We start from the raw sequence: 16467 nt of genomic DNA, 5'->3' as shown, positions 1-16467 counted from the left end.
GAGAGCTTCCTCTGGACAGTAATGACAGTTACTCCAACACAAACAGAATACATTATGTTTAATACCCTTTATTTAAAAAGAAACAGTGAATATTCAGGTGTCCCAATACTTTTGTGCATATATAATATATAATCTCAGTACCAGCGCGCGCTAGCGGCTGTTGTCAGGGTTGGTGCCCATGGAACCGCACACGCTTCCCTGTCTGCTTTGATCCCGCAGCGCGTGTTGTAGTAACACATGTTTCTAGGGGGCGTGGCCAAACTCCGGCGGGGTGTTAAATACTGCCCATGCGCGCGCACAGCTGACACAGGAGGACTCTTCACACTGACTGCACCTATCCATCTTCAAAAGCTCCTCATCAGCTCCTAAAAAGGATTTTCATCAGATCTTCAAAAGCTCTTCAAAAGCTCCTCATCAGCTCTTCATCAGATCTTGAATAGCTCATCAGCTCTTCGAAAGCTCTTCATCAGCAGTTCATCAAATCTTTTATCAGCTCTTTAACGGCTCTTCTTTCTATCAGCTCTTCTAGGCTTTTCTTCAAGTACCCACCAAATATTTAAGAAACTCTTCATCAACTGTCCATCATCTCTTCATCAGCTGCTCATCAGATTCTTAGGTAGCTCTCGATCAGATCCTTGTCAGCTCTTCATCAGATCTTTAATTATCTCTTAAGCAGATCTTTAGTTACCTCCTTGTCAGGTCTTTAATTAGCTCTTCATCAGCTCATCATCTCTTTGTTAGCTCTTCACTAGATCTTTAAGCAGTTGTTTATTAGCTGTTCAGCAGGTCTGTGTTAGATCTTCATTAGCTCTCTAAACAGCTCTTCATCAGCTCTTCAACAGCTCTTCATCAGACTTTCAGGTAAGAGAAAAAAAGCTGATCAACTGATTTAATCATGTTTATTAGCTTATTAGTTTATTAAGTCAAACAATGCAAGTTTCTTTTTTAAGCAACAACCATCACACAGATGGATGTTAGAATTTTATATAAATATACGGTAATTAATGATATGATTTGCATAATTTATATAACTAATATGCTGCTTGATCCGCTTGATTTGCATAGTCTCTGATAAAATCTGAAACATGATTTGCATATAACGTTTAGCTCAGGTTCCCCATAATAGAGAACAACCCTTGTTTGAGTTGCAGTGCGTTAGTATCTGACACTGTGTAAGAGGTGCCAGACTCTACCAGCGTCTGTTCATTAAATCTATAATCAGATCGGTCAGGATGAATCTCACATCGTGTTTTATTGTATTAATAGTTGACCTTTAACCTCCTGAGGAGTTTGAATGGAGACGGTTTCTGAACTTTCACCGGTATCAGAGCTCTCCACCTGCATGCAGAGCCTCCTCTCCCAGCACAGGTACGATTATCCGTCCAGATATTATATTTAATATGCAATAATCAAAAATATAGTGCATGTTCTTTTTCATTTCTCAGGCAGATTACTGTTGTGGTATATGAATATGTGAATCACAGCGTAAACAGCCGCTCTACTCACAACTCTACATCTAATTTTGAATCAGTATTCAGTATTTTTGGTTCATTTATATGTATTATATGTATACATATATTTATATAACTACAAAGTGGTCAGTAATTAATATAATCTAGTTGGAATGGAATACAAAATATTTAGCATGTACCAATTTTATTTTTTTAGATATTATTTATATATGATTCAGTATTTACTAGTATACAGGATTCAGTACATATTATAAATGATTCAGTATTTACAAGTATACAGGATTCAGTATATATTATAAATGATTCAGTATATATTATATATTATGCAGTATATATGTTTCAGTGTGTATTATAAAAGCTTAAGTGTATGTTATAAAATAATCAGTACTAATTATAAATGTAGTATTTACTACTATAAATGATTCAGTATCTATTTTAAATGATTCAGTATTTACACTATAAACTATTTAATACATAGTATTAATGATTCTGTATTTACTATTATAAATGATTCAGTATATAAATGTATGTATTATGTATTTTGGCAGTAGTTTGAGTCCTGAGGGTGAAGTGTCTCTGGAGCTGAAGAGTCCTGAGAGAAAGCACACAGACCAGAGAAACCAACTACCAGAGACGCCAACAGGTCCAGACACGCCCACACACACACACACACACACACACACACACACACACACAGAAGAAAAGCACACTTTTGCCTGAACCGCTCATATATATATGCTTGTTTAAATATCGTGACCCCTATACTACTTATTACAACTGGTCCCTATAGCTTTCTTATGACAAAACATAAAATATAAACCTGAGAATGAATGCTAATAAATTGATCTGAAGCCATTATGTTTGTTATGACTCTGATATCATATTGCATGTGTGTGTGTGTGTGTGTGTGCTTACAGTCAGCAGGAGGACACCTCAGAGGTGAGTGTGTTAATGTTTTGGGTGTTCATTCAGTGTGTTGTCAGTGTGACAGATATTAATCTGTATTCTTCTCCTACAGTAAAATGTCCTCACCCCAGTGGCCATCATTAAAACTGGTACCATAAACTTTTTATACTTTGATAATACTTATTCTAGTGCTGTTATTATTCATTAAAAAACAATAACACCAAGAAATTGATAAGTGGTATCTAATGAATCTAATGAATCTAAATTTATTTTGTATAATGTGTTTATATACTGTGTGTGTGTGTGTGTGTGTGTGTAGCGGTGGCGGCATGCCAGGCGTATACGAGGAGATGATGATGATGAAGGTGATGAAGATGGGAAGGAGAATGAGAGTGCACACACTCGCGTCAGTATTACAGGGTTAACCTATTGTGTATTGTGGGTAATGTAGTGTATCGTGGGTAATGTAGTGTATCGTGGGTCATGTAGTGTTCTATTGGTAATGTAATGTGGGTAGTGTAGTGTATTGTGGGTAATGTAGTGTTCTATTGGTAATGTAATGTGGGTAATGTAGTGTATCGTGGGTAATGTAGTGTTCTATTGGTAATGTATTGTGGGTAATGTAGTGTATCGTGGGTAATGTAGTGTTCTATTGGTAATGTAATGTGGGTAATGTAGTGTATTGTGGGTCATGTAGTGTTATATTGGTAATGTAATGTGGGTAGTGTAGTGTATTGTGGGTAATTTAGTGTTCTATTGGTAATGTAATGTGGGTAATGTAGAGTATTGTGGGTAATGTAGTGTATTGTGGGTCATGTAGTGTTCTATTGGTAATGTAATGTGGGTAATGTAGTGTATTGTGGGTAATGTAGTGTATTGTAGGTAATGTAGTGTTCTATTGGTAATGTAATGTGGGTAATGTAGTGTATTGTAGGTAATGTAGTGTTCTATTGGTAATGTAATGTGGGTAATGTAGTGTATTGTCGGTAATGTAGTGCATTGTGGGTAAGGTAGTGTTCTGTGCTGCAGAAGCGAGTGCGGGTGAAGCTGTTCAGCAGGTCCAGTCCTGACTCTGAGGAGGAGGTGCGGAGCAAAGTGAAGAGACCCAATCACAGCTCTCCACAAGAGGGCGCTGTTCACCACAGCCAACCACAATCACCTGATCCAGAGGTACAGCAATGAGTTTTATTTAACCTTTACTATTTTTGGCTGTAATTGTGTTTGTTAACATGCCAATAATTTGATCTTTCTAAAACAGATGAACATTTTTTCCATGACCACAGTATGGTGAGAAGCTACTCCCTGCATGAGTTAGGGTTGAATAATGTGTTGCCAGCTGAACATTTTTTCCATAATAAATCCATAATATTTAGGTTACATTACACATGTTACCGTTACACATTACCCTGATCATCTGAAACAACAAGTCACATCTACAACAGGAAGTGACATCAGCTGGTTCTTCTGAAGATCGTGGGAAGACCAAATTAAGTTCCATCATTAGTTTATCTGTATATTTGGTCTTATTGTAACAATGACTGAGGAGCTCAATCTTAACACTCACTCCTGTTACCTATCTTGTTATCTTATTTGTTTATTGTGAAAATACAAATTCTGGGAAAATCACTACAATGTGCTCAGCTATTTTTCATGTTTTTGATCATTCTATGCTGAAAACTCATTCCTGTTACTTTCAGTCCTGTTACTCAAAACATAGAAATTAACACGAGTAAGTTTCAGTAACAGGAGTAATTTTGTTGTCATAAACATCAAATATTTGAACATGCAGTCGATTTATTTTAAATAGAGACTTCCCTGAGAGAAAATCAAATGAATTTGTGGACTTGCTTTTAAACATGCTTTTTAAATGTCACATTAGTTTTGTAATCATCTTCGGATTAGAAATCTTAGTAAAAAATTAAGTAAAGCGACCTGAGTTTGACCAAAACATGTTTTAAATAGTTAAATATGTGTACTATAAGATTCAGAGAAAAATAAGTTTAATTACAACAAGAATTGTGAAGAGTTACTACAAGCTTACATATACATACATATATTTTTTAATGAAATAAAATGTAATTACATGGAATTAAATCCTTTTCTCTGTTTGTCCAGTCGGTTGCACTCTTCCAAAGACTGAGGTCCAGGAGGAAATCTGCTCACACACACATCCCTGAGCCAACCGTCACTGACCAGCACCTGATTGGAGACTTCAGTAAGGTACAGCACACTGATACCTGTGTGTTATAAATAACAGAATGATATCCATCAGCTCTGTAATAAACCATCAGTACTGCAGAGCTTTAACAGCAGTTATTACAGTTTAATATATTAATATGTGTTATTATGTAGGATATATACCGAGCTGTAAACAACTGTAATAAGTGATGTACTGATGTTTTACAGCATCATGTGCTTCCTGTGGAGCGTGTGGGTTATCAGGAGCTTCATTGTGTTTCTGCTCAGACTGTGAGTAAAATACACTCCACACACTTCACACACTTCACACACTCTGAATATATATATATATATATATATATATATATATATATATATATATATATATATATACTGTACATATATTATAAAGCTCTGAAAAAAAACGAAACAATAAAAAAATCGATTATGACTTTCTTTGATTTTAAAAACCTCTATAATATAATCAAGAGGAAGGTGGATGATCACAAGCCATCAAACCAAGCTGAACTGCTTGAATTTTTGCACCAGGAGTAAAGCAGCATAAAGTTATCCAAAAGCAGTGTGTAAGACTGGTGGAGGAAAACATGATGCCAAGATGCATGAAAACTGTGTAAAAATCAGGGTTATTCCACCAAATATTGATTTCTGAACTTATTTGAGGTCTGAAAGCTCTGCATCGTTTTTTCAGCCATTTCTCATTTTCTGCAAATAAATGCTCTAAATGACTAAATTATTTTTATTTGGAATTTGGGAGAAATGTTGTTTGTAGTTTATAGAATAAAACAACAATGTTCATTTTACTCAAACATAAACCTATAAATAGCAAAATCAGAGAAACTGATTCAGAAACTGAAGTGCTATATATTGATTTGGACTAATATATAGATGTTCTGTGGTGTTCTGCAGGTGGCGGGTCTGATCACTGCTCAGTTCAGCGCTGTGGTGGAAGATTTCCTCATCATAGACTGTCGGTACCCATACGAGTTTAAAGGAGGACACATTAAGGTAACTAACGTTAATAACAGGGCAAAAATCTTAGCAAATCTGCCTGTCTAAATCAATAACCCCTTCAGGGGTTCATTAATCTCAAATAGATCTGATCAAGTGGTTTTTGGAACAGTCTGTGTTTTAATCCATTTAAACCCCTTCAGACCTGAATTTTGTGCCAGTGTTTAAAAAAAAAAATCAATAATAAAAATAATGCTGTTTTCTATGTGTGATGCACACAAAGGAAGACTCTACTATTATAATGTAAAATCTATATTAACATTAAATCCAGTTAACTAAAATAAGTAACAGTTTTTTTATGTCTATTGGATTGGAAGCAGTTTAACATATTTTTTGTAGATCTGATATTGACCTTTTTGTTCAAAAACCACACATAAACACTAAAATAAACATGGAAAAGTGTTTTAAATTGCATACAATTAGTAAAATATAACCTCGTTTAATTGGCCTCTTTGGCCCTAGTGCTGTTTGTTCTTTTCCAGTGCAGTGGGCGGGGCTAAGCTATTGTTTAATTGGCTTAGAAATGTTTTCATTGGTTCGTTTATAGTATATTCTGATTAAAAACAACAAACGTGCAACAAAACATTTGAAAAAATAAGGCAATATATGATGTCCACTGTAAAATGAAGACAGCGCTTCATGTTCTCCTCCACCAGTCTTACACACTGCTTTTGGATAACTTTATGCTGCTTCACTCCTGGTGCAAAAATTCAAGCAGTTCAGTTTGGTTTGATGGCTTGTGATCATCCATCTTCCTCTTGATTATATTCCAGAGGTTTTCAATTTTGGTAAAATCAAAGAAACTCATCACTTTTAAGTGCTCTCTTATTTTTTCCAGAGCTGTATATTTTGTCCTGTATAGGTTGTTCTGAAATGCTCCTGAATTTTTTGAAATTTAAGATTAAAGCAGTTTATCAATAATATTAGCTTTCGTTAGCTGTATTATAGCTTTTCTACCCAAACTGAATGCTAAAGAACAGCATTGGATAAACTTCAAGACTTAATCTTCAAATCTTCTAATCCTAAAGCCTGAAATATGCTTTATACACAAAAGTATATTAGAGATAATCCAACACCCCTCACTGTTTTTCTGTTTTATGAGTGTGTGTAGATTTAGACCTGCACATTTATTAATTAGTGTAAATATATGTTTAAAATAATGATGTTTTTAGCTGAAGTGTTGCATATAGATCAGGGGTGTCCAAACTTTTTTTGTTGGGGGCCAGAAGGAGAAATATATTTGAAGTCACGGGCCACAGACTCTGTAATAAAACAAATAATGAAATATACCACTTTAAATAATACATTTTCCTGATTATTTCATTTACACACCATGTTACTTGACTTACTATTTTTATCTTTGACAGTGTTGTGTAAACTAAGATTTTTCAAATTGATGTTTAATTTCATGATGTCTCTTAATATTAAACTCCTTAATTACGGCAACTTTTAGACTCTTTGACCCGTTTTTCTGCGCTAGAAATGCGCACTCTCTCTCCGCTTCTAGACTCTTTGGCCCGTTTTTCTGCGCTAGAAATGCGCACTCTCTCCGCTTTTAGACTCTTTGGCCCGTTTTTCTGCGCTAGAAATGCGCACTCTCTCCGCTTTTAGACTCTTTGGCCCGTTTTTCTGCGCTAGAAATGCGCTCCCTCTCCGCTTTTAGACTCTTTGGCCCGTTTTTCTGCGCTAGAAATGCGCACCCTCTCTGCTTTTAGACTCTTTGCCCCGTTTTTCTGCGCTACCACTGCGCACTCTCTCTGCTTTTAGACTCTTTGCCCCGTTTTTCTGCGCTAGAAATGTGCACCCTCTCCGCTTTTAGACTCTTTGGCCCGTTTCTGACACCTAGCGTTCAAACTTTGAATCTCACATTATAAAAACCTGCTTAACAGCGGGCCAACTTTCATTCTATTTCTAAAATACCTCGCGGGCCGCTTCAAAAAAGGAAACAGGCCGCAAATGGCCCGCAGGCCGTAGTTTGGACACCCCTGATTTAGATAGTTATAGTTTAGTTTACTGGTTCTGATCTTGGTCTTTTCTGCAGGGAGCGGTGAACCTGTACACTGAGCATCAGATCCACCAAGCCTTCCTCCAGAGCTTCTCCAACTTCCAGACTTCTCCAGGAGCTCAGCAGGACCCTCGTAGTCCAGAGGCGGGCGCTGTGGGGGGAGTGCAGGGTCCGGGCAGTGGTGGATCCCGGTCATCAGCAGTATCAGGAGAGATTAAAGATGGAGGATCATCATCTCCCAGGAAGCTGATCGTTTTCCACTGCGAGTTTTCATCAGAGAGAGGACCACGCCTGTGAGAGAGCAACATTTTTTTAATGTTCTGCATCGTAGATTAATACTAAACTCATCCAAACTATGAAGAAAAACATATGAAATTATTTAGTAACAAAAAAAAATACTCAAACCAGAATATATTTTATAGTTTAGATTCTTCAGAGTATCTCCTCTTGTTTAGATTAGACAGTTTTGCACATCTCTGCTGGATTTTCTCAGTCAGTTTTATGAGGTAGAGTCACCTGGAATTCAGGCTTTCAATTAACAGCTGTGCTGAACTCATCAAGAGTTAATTACTTGAATTTCTTGTCTCTTAATAAAGTGTTTGAGAGCATCAGTTAAAGTAAAGTAGTGAAGAGGTAGAGTTTTAATCCATATTAGGAGAAGCAAGAACTTCTAACTAAATAGAGAAAAAAATGACTTTAGGAAAAAATTAAGGTCATTTAATCCGAAAAAAAAAAAAAAGAATTTTAAAAGTTTTCTCAAGTGCCCTCAAAACAAGGATTATTAAAAACATTATAATGATGAAACTGGCACTCATCAGGGCCACAGGATAAGTTTATTAGAGTTACCAGCCTCAGAAATTTCTAAAAGTTAACAGCTCCCCAGAAAAGAGCAAAAGCTTCTTCACAGAGTATTTTTTTTTAACACTTTTAAGTTACTACATGATTCCTTATGTGTTCCTTCATAGTCTGATAGATCACTTCACCATTCATTTACTATGTAGGGGAAATTAAAAATTAAATATAAAAACATTAAATAATGAACTATATATGTTTATATGATACTGAGTGAAGATGCTCCTGTGTGTGTCTGTAGGTGTCAGTATCTGAGGGAGCTGGATCGAGCTGTAAATACTCAGAATTATCCTCTACTGCTCTATCCTGAACTCTACCTGCTGCAGGGAGGATACAAACACTTCTACACACACTACCCGGTAACACACACACACACACACACACACACACACATACAGTTATTCATTTTTATATGTATATTTAATTACTCTATATAGTACATTCAGCTCTAAAAAAAGGACGACTTAAAAATGATGAGATTCTTTGATTTTACACAAGCCATCAAACCACCAAACTGAACTGCTTGAATTTTTGCACCAGGAGTAAAGCAGCATAAAGTTATCCAAAAGCAGTGTGTAAGACTGGTGGAGGAGAACATGATGCCAAGATGCATAAAAACTGTGATTAAAAAACAGGGTTATTCCACCAAATATTGATTTCTGAACTCTTAAAACTTTATGAATATGAACTTGTTTTCTTTGCATCTTTCTTGTTATTTCAGCCATTTCTCATTCTCTGCAAATAAATGCTCTAAATGACTAAAATATTTTTATCTGGAATTTGGGAGAAATGTTGTCTGTAGTTTATAGAATAAAACAACAATGTTCATTTTACTCAAACATAAACCTATAAATAGCAAAATCAGAGAAACTGATTCAGAAACTGAGGTGGTCTCTTATTTTTTCTGTTTTTCCCAAATTCCAAATAAAATATTGTCATTTCGAGCATTTATTTGAAGAAAATGAGAAAAGGCATCATTTTCTCCTCCACCAGTCTTACACACTGCTTTTGGATAACTTTATGCTCCTTTACTCCTGGTGCAAAAATTCAAGCAGTTCAGTTTGGTGGTTTGATGGTTTGTGATGATCCATCTTCCTCTTGATTAAATTCCAGAGGTTTTCAAGAAAATATTTTTTTCCAGAGCCGTATATAAGATACTGTATATCTGTTAATTTATTCTTTTCTGTCTGTCAATCATTCATTATTCTCTCTCTCTCTCTGTGTATCAGGATCTGTGTGATCCCTGCAATTATGTCCCCATGCGTCATCAGGACTTCAGGGAGCAGCTTCAACGATTCAGCAGGAAAAAGAATCCGCATCACAGCAGACGGCCAATCAGATCACAGCAGAGGACGGCACGATTTTAACAGTGACCATCAGTCGGCCTTGTCCCCATCCCATCACATTGCATCATCACATCATATTACATTATAGCTGTGTGTGCAGTGTCTGCTCTGTACTGTAGTGCTTCTGACAGACCTCACCTAATAAAGCTGAACGTGATGCTCTACCTGTGTGTGTGTGTGTGTGTGTATGTGTGTGTGTGTGGTGAGGTGATGACCAAGCTATTTTTGCAACAATGCAGGTGTATTAAAAACACTACAGGCTGCATTTTAGTGATCTATATTCAAGTCGCCAACCGTGCACCGTGCAGCTTGAGTTAGAGCGTGTCAGTGTGCCTTTGCTATCATAACGACGGGAAAGGTACACTTAGCACAACTTGACATTTTCTCTTAATTAATCATGGATGTGTTTTTAGGCATAATATAATATAAACCAAGAGCCAGTTGAGCTCTGACTTTGGTGGATTGCTATTTTAACTGTGCAGCAACCTAGAAATACATTAGAAATAATCCAGAAATTTACCTGAACACACCTCATTTGCAGACCACACCCATCAGTGTAAATATATTCAAAAGCACTGTTGCTATGTAAACAATGCAGGAGAAAGGTGTGAGAATAGACTGTTGGCGGAGTGTAGGATAGCAATGAGCATCACTACACGCCTTGAACAGGGTGTAAAATAGGGCACTGTCTCTTTAAAAGTTGTCAATACCCTTAATAACCCACACTAACAAAGTGAAAACAAAATTTTTAGATACTTCAAAACAATAAAAAGTACAATTTTATGGACATAAGTGCCAAGAGTGAATTCCAGTAACAGGATGAGTGTTAGTCACAGGAGTGAGTTACAGTAACAGGAATGACTGACAGTAACTGGACTGAGTACCAGTAACATGACTGAGTGCCAGTAACAGGAATGAGTGTTAGTAACAGGAATGTTACTAACAGTAACAGGAATGAGTGTTAGTAACAGGAGTGAGTGCCAGTAACAGGATTGAGTGCCAGTAACAGGAATGAGTGTTAGTAACAGGAATGTTACTAACAGTAACAGGAATGAGTGTTAGTAACAGGAGTGAGTGCCAGTAACAGGATGAGTGTTAGTAACGGGAGTGAGTTACAGTATCAGAAAAGACTGGCAGAAACAGAACTGAGTGCCAGTAACAGGAATGAGTGACAGTAACAGGAATGAGTGTAAGTAAGAGAACTGAGTGCCAGTAACAGGAATGAGTGCCAGTTACAGGAATGAGTGGCAGTAACAGGAATGGGTGGCAGTAACAGAACTGAGCGCCAGTAACAGGAATGAGTATCAGTAACAAGATTAACTGCCAGTAACAGGAATGAGTGTCAGTAACAGGAGTGAGTTCCAGTAACAGGATTGAGTGCCAGTAACAGGAATGAGTACCAATAACAAGATTAACTGCCAGTAACAGGAATGAGTGTCAGTAACAGGAATGGGATTCGAACCAGCAATCTCCCGTTCATACTGGCAGCACCTTAGCCCGATAGACCACTCAGAGCCTATAGCTGATATATGTTTAATCATCTTTATACTGAAATGTTCTCATTTTCTCAACACAGAGCAATATCAAATGTTTCAGTATTTCAGGAATTAACGTTATTTATAAGGCTTTTATATTCTAGATATAACCATTTTAAACGGTGGTTAAACAGGTTTGCTTATTTATTTTAGTAAAATACATTATTCTACTATCCAAAAATAAATGAATATTCTGGGAAAGTAGTTAGTTAATATTGTTAATTTGTGTTTTAGTCGTTTAGCTCAATTCTGCAGTGCTATTCTGGTATAAAAGGGAAGATATGAAGTGTGCTGTCTCTCCATAAACCAGCTCTGGTGCTAGTGTGTGTGGGTATAGGTATGTTTTCTTTATTTGTACAGTAAAATACATTATTTTACTACCCTAAACTAAATGAATATTTTGGGAAAGTAGTTTGTTTGTAAATTTAATTTGTGTTTTAATCCGTTTAACTCCATTCACTCCTATTCATTTTGGTCTCGCTTGCGGGCTCCCTCTAGCACTTCGCAGTGATATTCCGGTGTGTGTGAGTGTTATTTGTGTGTGTGTGTGTGTGTGTTTGTGTATCTCCAGCAAGTCGGTGAGTGACCGGCGGCTCGTGCGCTCCTCCTGCCCGCGCTCTGAGAGCAGTATGTCCGCCTACAGGCTGGTTCTGATCCGGCACGGGGAGAGCTGCTGGAACCGGGAGAACCGATTCTGCGGCTGGTTCGATGCGGATCTCAGCGATACCGGAGCGGAGGAAGCCCGCAGAGGAGGAGAGGCGCTCAGAGGTGTGTGTACAGTGTGTGTGTGTGTGTGTGTGTGTGTGTGTGTACAGTGTGTGTGTGTACTTGTGGATGGATTAAAGATGAGGTTTGAAGCTTAGAGGCAGCTTACTAGGGACACTTTATAGCATAGCCGCCATTTATCTATGTGTCATGTTTTTGCTAATTCTATGCTAAAAAAAAAACCTCAGTCCTGTTACTTTCATTTCTGTTACTTAAAACATAACAAGTAACAGGAGTGAGTTATCGTAACAGGAGTGAGTGTCAGTAACAGGATTAAGTTCCAATATCATGAGTGAGTACAAGTAACAACAATGAGTGCCATTAACTAGAATGAGTGCCAGTAACATGAATGAGTACCTGTAACAGAAAATAAGTGCCATTAACAGGAGTGAGTTCCATTAACAGGACTGAGTGCCTGTAGCAGGAGTGAATTCCAGTGACATGAGTGAGTGCCGGTAACAGGAATGAGTGGCAGTAACAGAAGTGAGTTCCAGTAACCAGAGTGAGTTCCAGCTACAGGACCGAGTTCCAGTTACAGGAATGAGTGCCAGTAACAGGAATGAAGTTCCAGTAACAGGAGTGATTTTTATGTCATAAGCATATATTATTTGGACATTAAAGAAAATCACACTTTCGTGTAAGGTAAAAAAAGGATCCAGCTAAAATAGATCCAGATACTGTTCAGATATTAAATGCATGTTAATGTCCATGTGTAAACAGGTAGAAAATTAAGGCAATACATATTAACTTTCATTCTTTTCCATGATTTCATTCCTTCCATCCTTTTATCTCTCTCTCTCTCTCTCTCTCTTTCTCTCTCTCTCTCTGCTGTAGAGGCGGGGTATGAGTTTGATGTGTGCTACACGTCGGTACTGAAGCGTGCTATCCGGACTCTGTGGCTGGTTCTGGAGAGTATAGATCAGATGTGGCTTCCTGTGCACCGGACCTGGCGTCTGAACGAGCGGCACTACGGCGGACTAACTGGACTGAACAAGGCCGAGACTGCAGCCAAGCACGGAGAGGAGCAGGTGAAGATCTGGAGACGCTCGTACGACACGCCTCCTCCGCCCATGGAGTCCGACCACGACTTCTACTCCACCATCAGCCAGGTACAGCCTGTACAAAAATGCCTTAGAAGTATGCATTAGAATTAAATCTATTTCCACTGATCTCCATTAAGAGATAAGAATGTTTTTTCCTTCTCCTGTAAATTTTATGTTTTTAAGATTTTTACATTTTTGCATGATGAAAACAATAAATCAGAAGTTGTTAGTTTTCCATAAAATGATTTCCATCTTCTCTGGGTTCTGTGGTTACAGGACCGCCGGTACACCGACCTGACAGAGGACCAGCTGCCGGCGTGTGAGAGCCTGAAGGACACAATCGCTCGAGCCCTGCCGTTCTGGAACGAGGAGATAGTACCGCAGATCAAAGACGGGAAGAGGGTTCTGATCGCTGCCCACGGCAACAGTCTCCGTGGCATCGTGAAGCACCTGGAGGGTGAGACATTAAAGCAGATACATGTATATGATATGAACATACTCACACTCACAGTTTTTTATTTCTAAAAAAAGCTTAAAATATACACTTGTTGTTGATTCTTCACAAAAAAATTACAGTTTCATATCTTTGTGTTTGAAGCCTGAAATGTGGCAAATGGTTGAAAAGTACAAGGGGGCCGAATACTTTTGCAAGGCTGTAGGTATTGGGACGCCTGCTCATTCACAGTGTCTCATTCTGAAATCAGGGGTATTAAAACGAGTTTATCTTGATTTTGTTGGAGTAACTGTCTCTATTGTCCAGAGAAGACTTTCTAATAGATGTTGACATTGGCATCTAATAGCATTGCTGTGAGGATTTGATTGCATTAAGCAATTTGGACATTTTCTGATCTGGATCTGATTGTTTCAGGAATGTCGGAGGAGGCCATCATGGAGCTGAACCTCCCCACCGGAATCCCCATCCTGTACGAACTGGACAAGAACCTGAAACCAGTGAAGCCCATGCAGTTCCTGGGGGACGAGGAGACCGTCCGCAAGGCCATGGAGGCCGTCGCTGCTCAGGGCAAGGCCAAGAAATAGAGAGAGAGAAAGAGAGAGAGAGAGAGAGAGAGAGAGAGAGAGAGAGAGAGAGAGAGAGAGAAAGAGAATAAATAGTTCACTTTATTTATCAGCTTCTAGATTTTACACTCTATCAGCACATGCCCACTATTGTGAACAATACTGTTATAATAATTAAAAAACACAGTCTTAGGGCCCTATCATACACCCTATGCAAGGCACATGGTGATGCTTATTGCTATCTTACTCCCCATCAACTCTTAATGAGCTTCTGGTGTATCTTCACAGCGTGGATGTGCAGGTCAGTATCCTTTGCTGAGACTCACAAAAGCTCTGCGCTGTTGAGATACGAACGCGCCAAAGTCAGAGCTCACCCGACTCTTAAAGGGAATGATTACTGACACACTGATTAGAGGGAGAACATTCTAGAATAGCATTTATTTGGTTGGAGAATATTCCATAACAGTGTTAATAAGAGAAAGTCATTTTAGAGCATCATTAATTTGGAAGGAAAATAGATGTTTGTTGGGTTGGCGGGTGTTGGGTTGCCAATTGTTGTAATGCCATTTGTTGGGTTGCTGTATGTGTTGGGTTGGTATGTATTGGGGTGGCATGTTTTGGGTTGTCGTGTGTTGGGTTGGGTTGCCGTGCTTTGGATTGGCATGTGTTGGGATGACGTATGTTGGGTTGCCATTTGTTGGATTGGCATGTGTTGGGATGACGTATGTTGGGTTGCCATTTGTTGGATTGGCATGTGTTGGGATAGTGTATGTTGGGTTGCCATTTGTTGGATTGCCACTTGTTGGGTTGCCGTATGTGTTGGGTTGCCGTGTGTTGGTTTGGCATGTGTTGGGTTGGTGTGTGTTGGATTGGCGTGCATTGGGTTGGCGTGCGTTGGGTTGGCGTGTGTTGGGTTGGCGTTTGTTGGTTTGCTGATTGTGTTGAGTTGCCATTTGTTGGATTGCCACTTGTTGGGTTGCTGTATGTGTCGGATTGCCGAGTGTTGGTTTGGCATGTGTTGGGTTGGTGTGCGCTGGATTGGCCTGCATTGGGTTGGCGTGTGTTGGTTTGCTGATTGTTGAGTTGCCATTTGTTGGGTTGTAATAAATATATTACAACCCATATTTGAGTGTGCTCAGTGTGAGGACTCTGCAGGATTATTCCAGCACTGCTGCCACTGTATGAACATTAGAGTGAAAGGCACTTGGCATTGCTCTTTAGTGGCAGCTTTAGTGCCAGCCGTATCCAGGCAACGGCATTCATAGAGACGGGGCAGCGGATAAATTAGTGATTTTTATTTTTTACAGGAAGGAGACTAAATGCACGGCGTTCCAAATCACTCCATGACTCACGCTGAGCTCCGGTGTCCTACATGCCTGGACGCCCACAGTACAGCACTTAAAATACCCCCCATACACACACACACACACACACACGCACACACACACACAGCCGGAGAGATCACATGCGTTTTAGAGCTTCTGCACTGCTCGAGTCCACTAAAGATAATAAGTCTGTGTGTTCCTAATGTTCTGAGGTATTATAACATGAAACGGCTGTTTCTCCCTGTCTGATTGTAAACCTAATTTCTATTTAAAGAAAAATGAGTTGATAATATATTTATTATATGCTTGACTGAATGGCACTGTCCTCTAGTTTGTGTGCAATCACTAATAAATGTTACAAAAATCTAAAAACAATTGCACTGTTTTTTCTTTAAAGTTGGTGTCAAATATGTGTATATACAGGTGCATCTAAAAAAATAGAATATCATTGAAAATTTACTTTATTTCAGTAACTTAGTTGAAAATGTGAAACTCATATATTATATATAATGTATTACACACAGAGTGATCTATTTTAAGCGTTGATGTATTTTATTGTTGACCATTATAGCTTACAGCCAATTAAAACCCATATATCTATATAATATATGAGTTTTAAACTGAATTACTGAAATAAATAAAATAATAAAATAATGGATTTGATTTGACATTAATTATTTTACAGATATTTCATTTAAAATACAATACAGTTTGTTTGCATATGTTGCAATTATACAAGGAACAACCTTCCTCTCAAACTTCCATTTTAATGTAAAAAATAATTTAAAGGATATTATAATATTGTTTTTCAGATTAATAGAATTTAGATCCCGAATATGTAAAACATTAAATTAAATTTAATTAAATTATGCATTCTAAGGTCTGCACTTTTATAGCTTGCAACATCCTAAATATATAATTTTTTAAATCTACTCTATTTTATATTCTTTGATTTAGTATATGTTTAATTTATTATCTCCAAATATAAATATAA

The 16467-nt window shown here is 38.0% G+C and overlaps 2 protein-coding genes across 4 annotated transcripts; both read left to right on the top strand.

Annotated features, from left to right (window-relative positions):
* Positions 1-173: 173 nt before the first annotated feature.
* Positions 174-9952, top strand: cdc25d (cell division cycle 25 homolog d). Of its 3 annotated transcripts, none has more exons than XM_049469202.1 (13): positions 174-861; positions 1267-1368; positions 2024-2115; positions 2390-2411; positions 2491-2527; positions 2698-2784; positions 3408-3548; positions 4494-4598; positions 4785-4847; positions 5484-5582; positions 7627-7883; positions 8684-8801; positions 9672-9952. In XM_049469202.1, exons 2-13 carry the CDS (start codon positions 1295-1297, stop codon positions 9807-9809), a joined length of 1233 nt encoding a protein of 410 aa, XP_049325159.1. In that variant the 5' UTR covers positions 174-861; positions 1267-1294; the 3' UTR covers positions 9810-9952. The 3 variants fall into 3 exon arrangements, with proteins under 3 accessions (XP_049325159.1, XP_049325158.1, XP_049325157.1); XM_049469201.1 differs by having other exon boundaries at positions 2021-2115; positions 3411-3548; XM_049469200.1 differs by having other exon boundaries at positions 175-861; positions 2021-2115.
* Positions 9953-11863: 1911 nt separating this feature from the next.
* Positions 11864-15848, top strand: pgam1b (phosphoglycerate mutase 1b). The gene is made up of 4 exons (XM_049469217.1): positions 11864-12091; positions 12923-13197; positions 13408-13588; positions 14000-15848. The coding sequence occupies exons 1-4, from the start codon at positions 11953-11955 to the stop codon at positions 14167-14169; spliced, it is 765 nt and encodes a 254-aa protein (XP_049325174.1). The 5' UTR covers positions 11864-11952; the 3' UTR covers positions 14170-15848.
* The last annotated feature ends 619 nt before the right edge of the window (positions 15849-16467 follow it).

This window comes from Astyanax mexicanus, chromosome 21 (genome assembly GCF_023375975.1).
Source record: "Astyanax mexicanus isolate ESR-SI-001 chromosome 21, AstMex3_surface, whole genome shotgun sequence".
NCBI lineage: Eukaryota > Metazoa > Chordata > Actinopteri > Characiformes > Acestrorhamphidae > Astyanax > Astyanax mexicanus.
This window is presented reverse-complemented; position numbering and strand designations above follow the sequence as displayed.

Bases quoted from the DNA above. Each gene is read 5' to 3' on its own strand.
- pgam1b (XM_049469217.1), top strand. From the start codon at position 11,953: ATGTCCGCCTACAGGCTGGTTCTGATCCGGCACGGGGAGAGCTGCTGG. The intron at 12,092-12,922 runs GTGTGTGTACAG...TCTCTGCTGTAG, and splicing joins AGGAGGAGAGGCGCTCAGAG to AGGCGGGGTATGAGTTTGAT. The intron at 13,589-13,999 runs GTGAGACATTAA...TGATTGTTTCAG, and splicing joins CATCGTGAAGCACCTGGAGG to GAATGTCGGAGGAGGCCATC.
- cdc25d (XM_049469200.1), top strand. From the start codon at position 1,295: ATGGAGACGGTTTCTGAACTTTCACCGGTATCAGAGCTCTCCACCTGC. The intron at 2,528-2,697 runs GTACCATAAACT...GTGTGTGTGTAG, and splicing joins AGTGGCCATCATTAAAACTG to CGGTGGCGGCATGCCAGGCG. The intron at 4,848-5,483 runs GTGAGTAAAATA...GGTGTTCTGCAG, and splicing joins ATTGTGTTTCTGCTCAGACT to GTGGCGGGTCTGATCACTGC.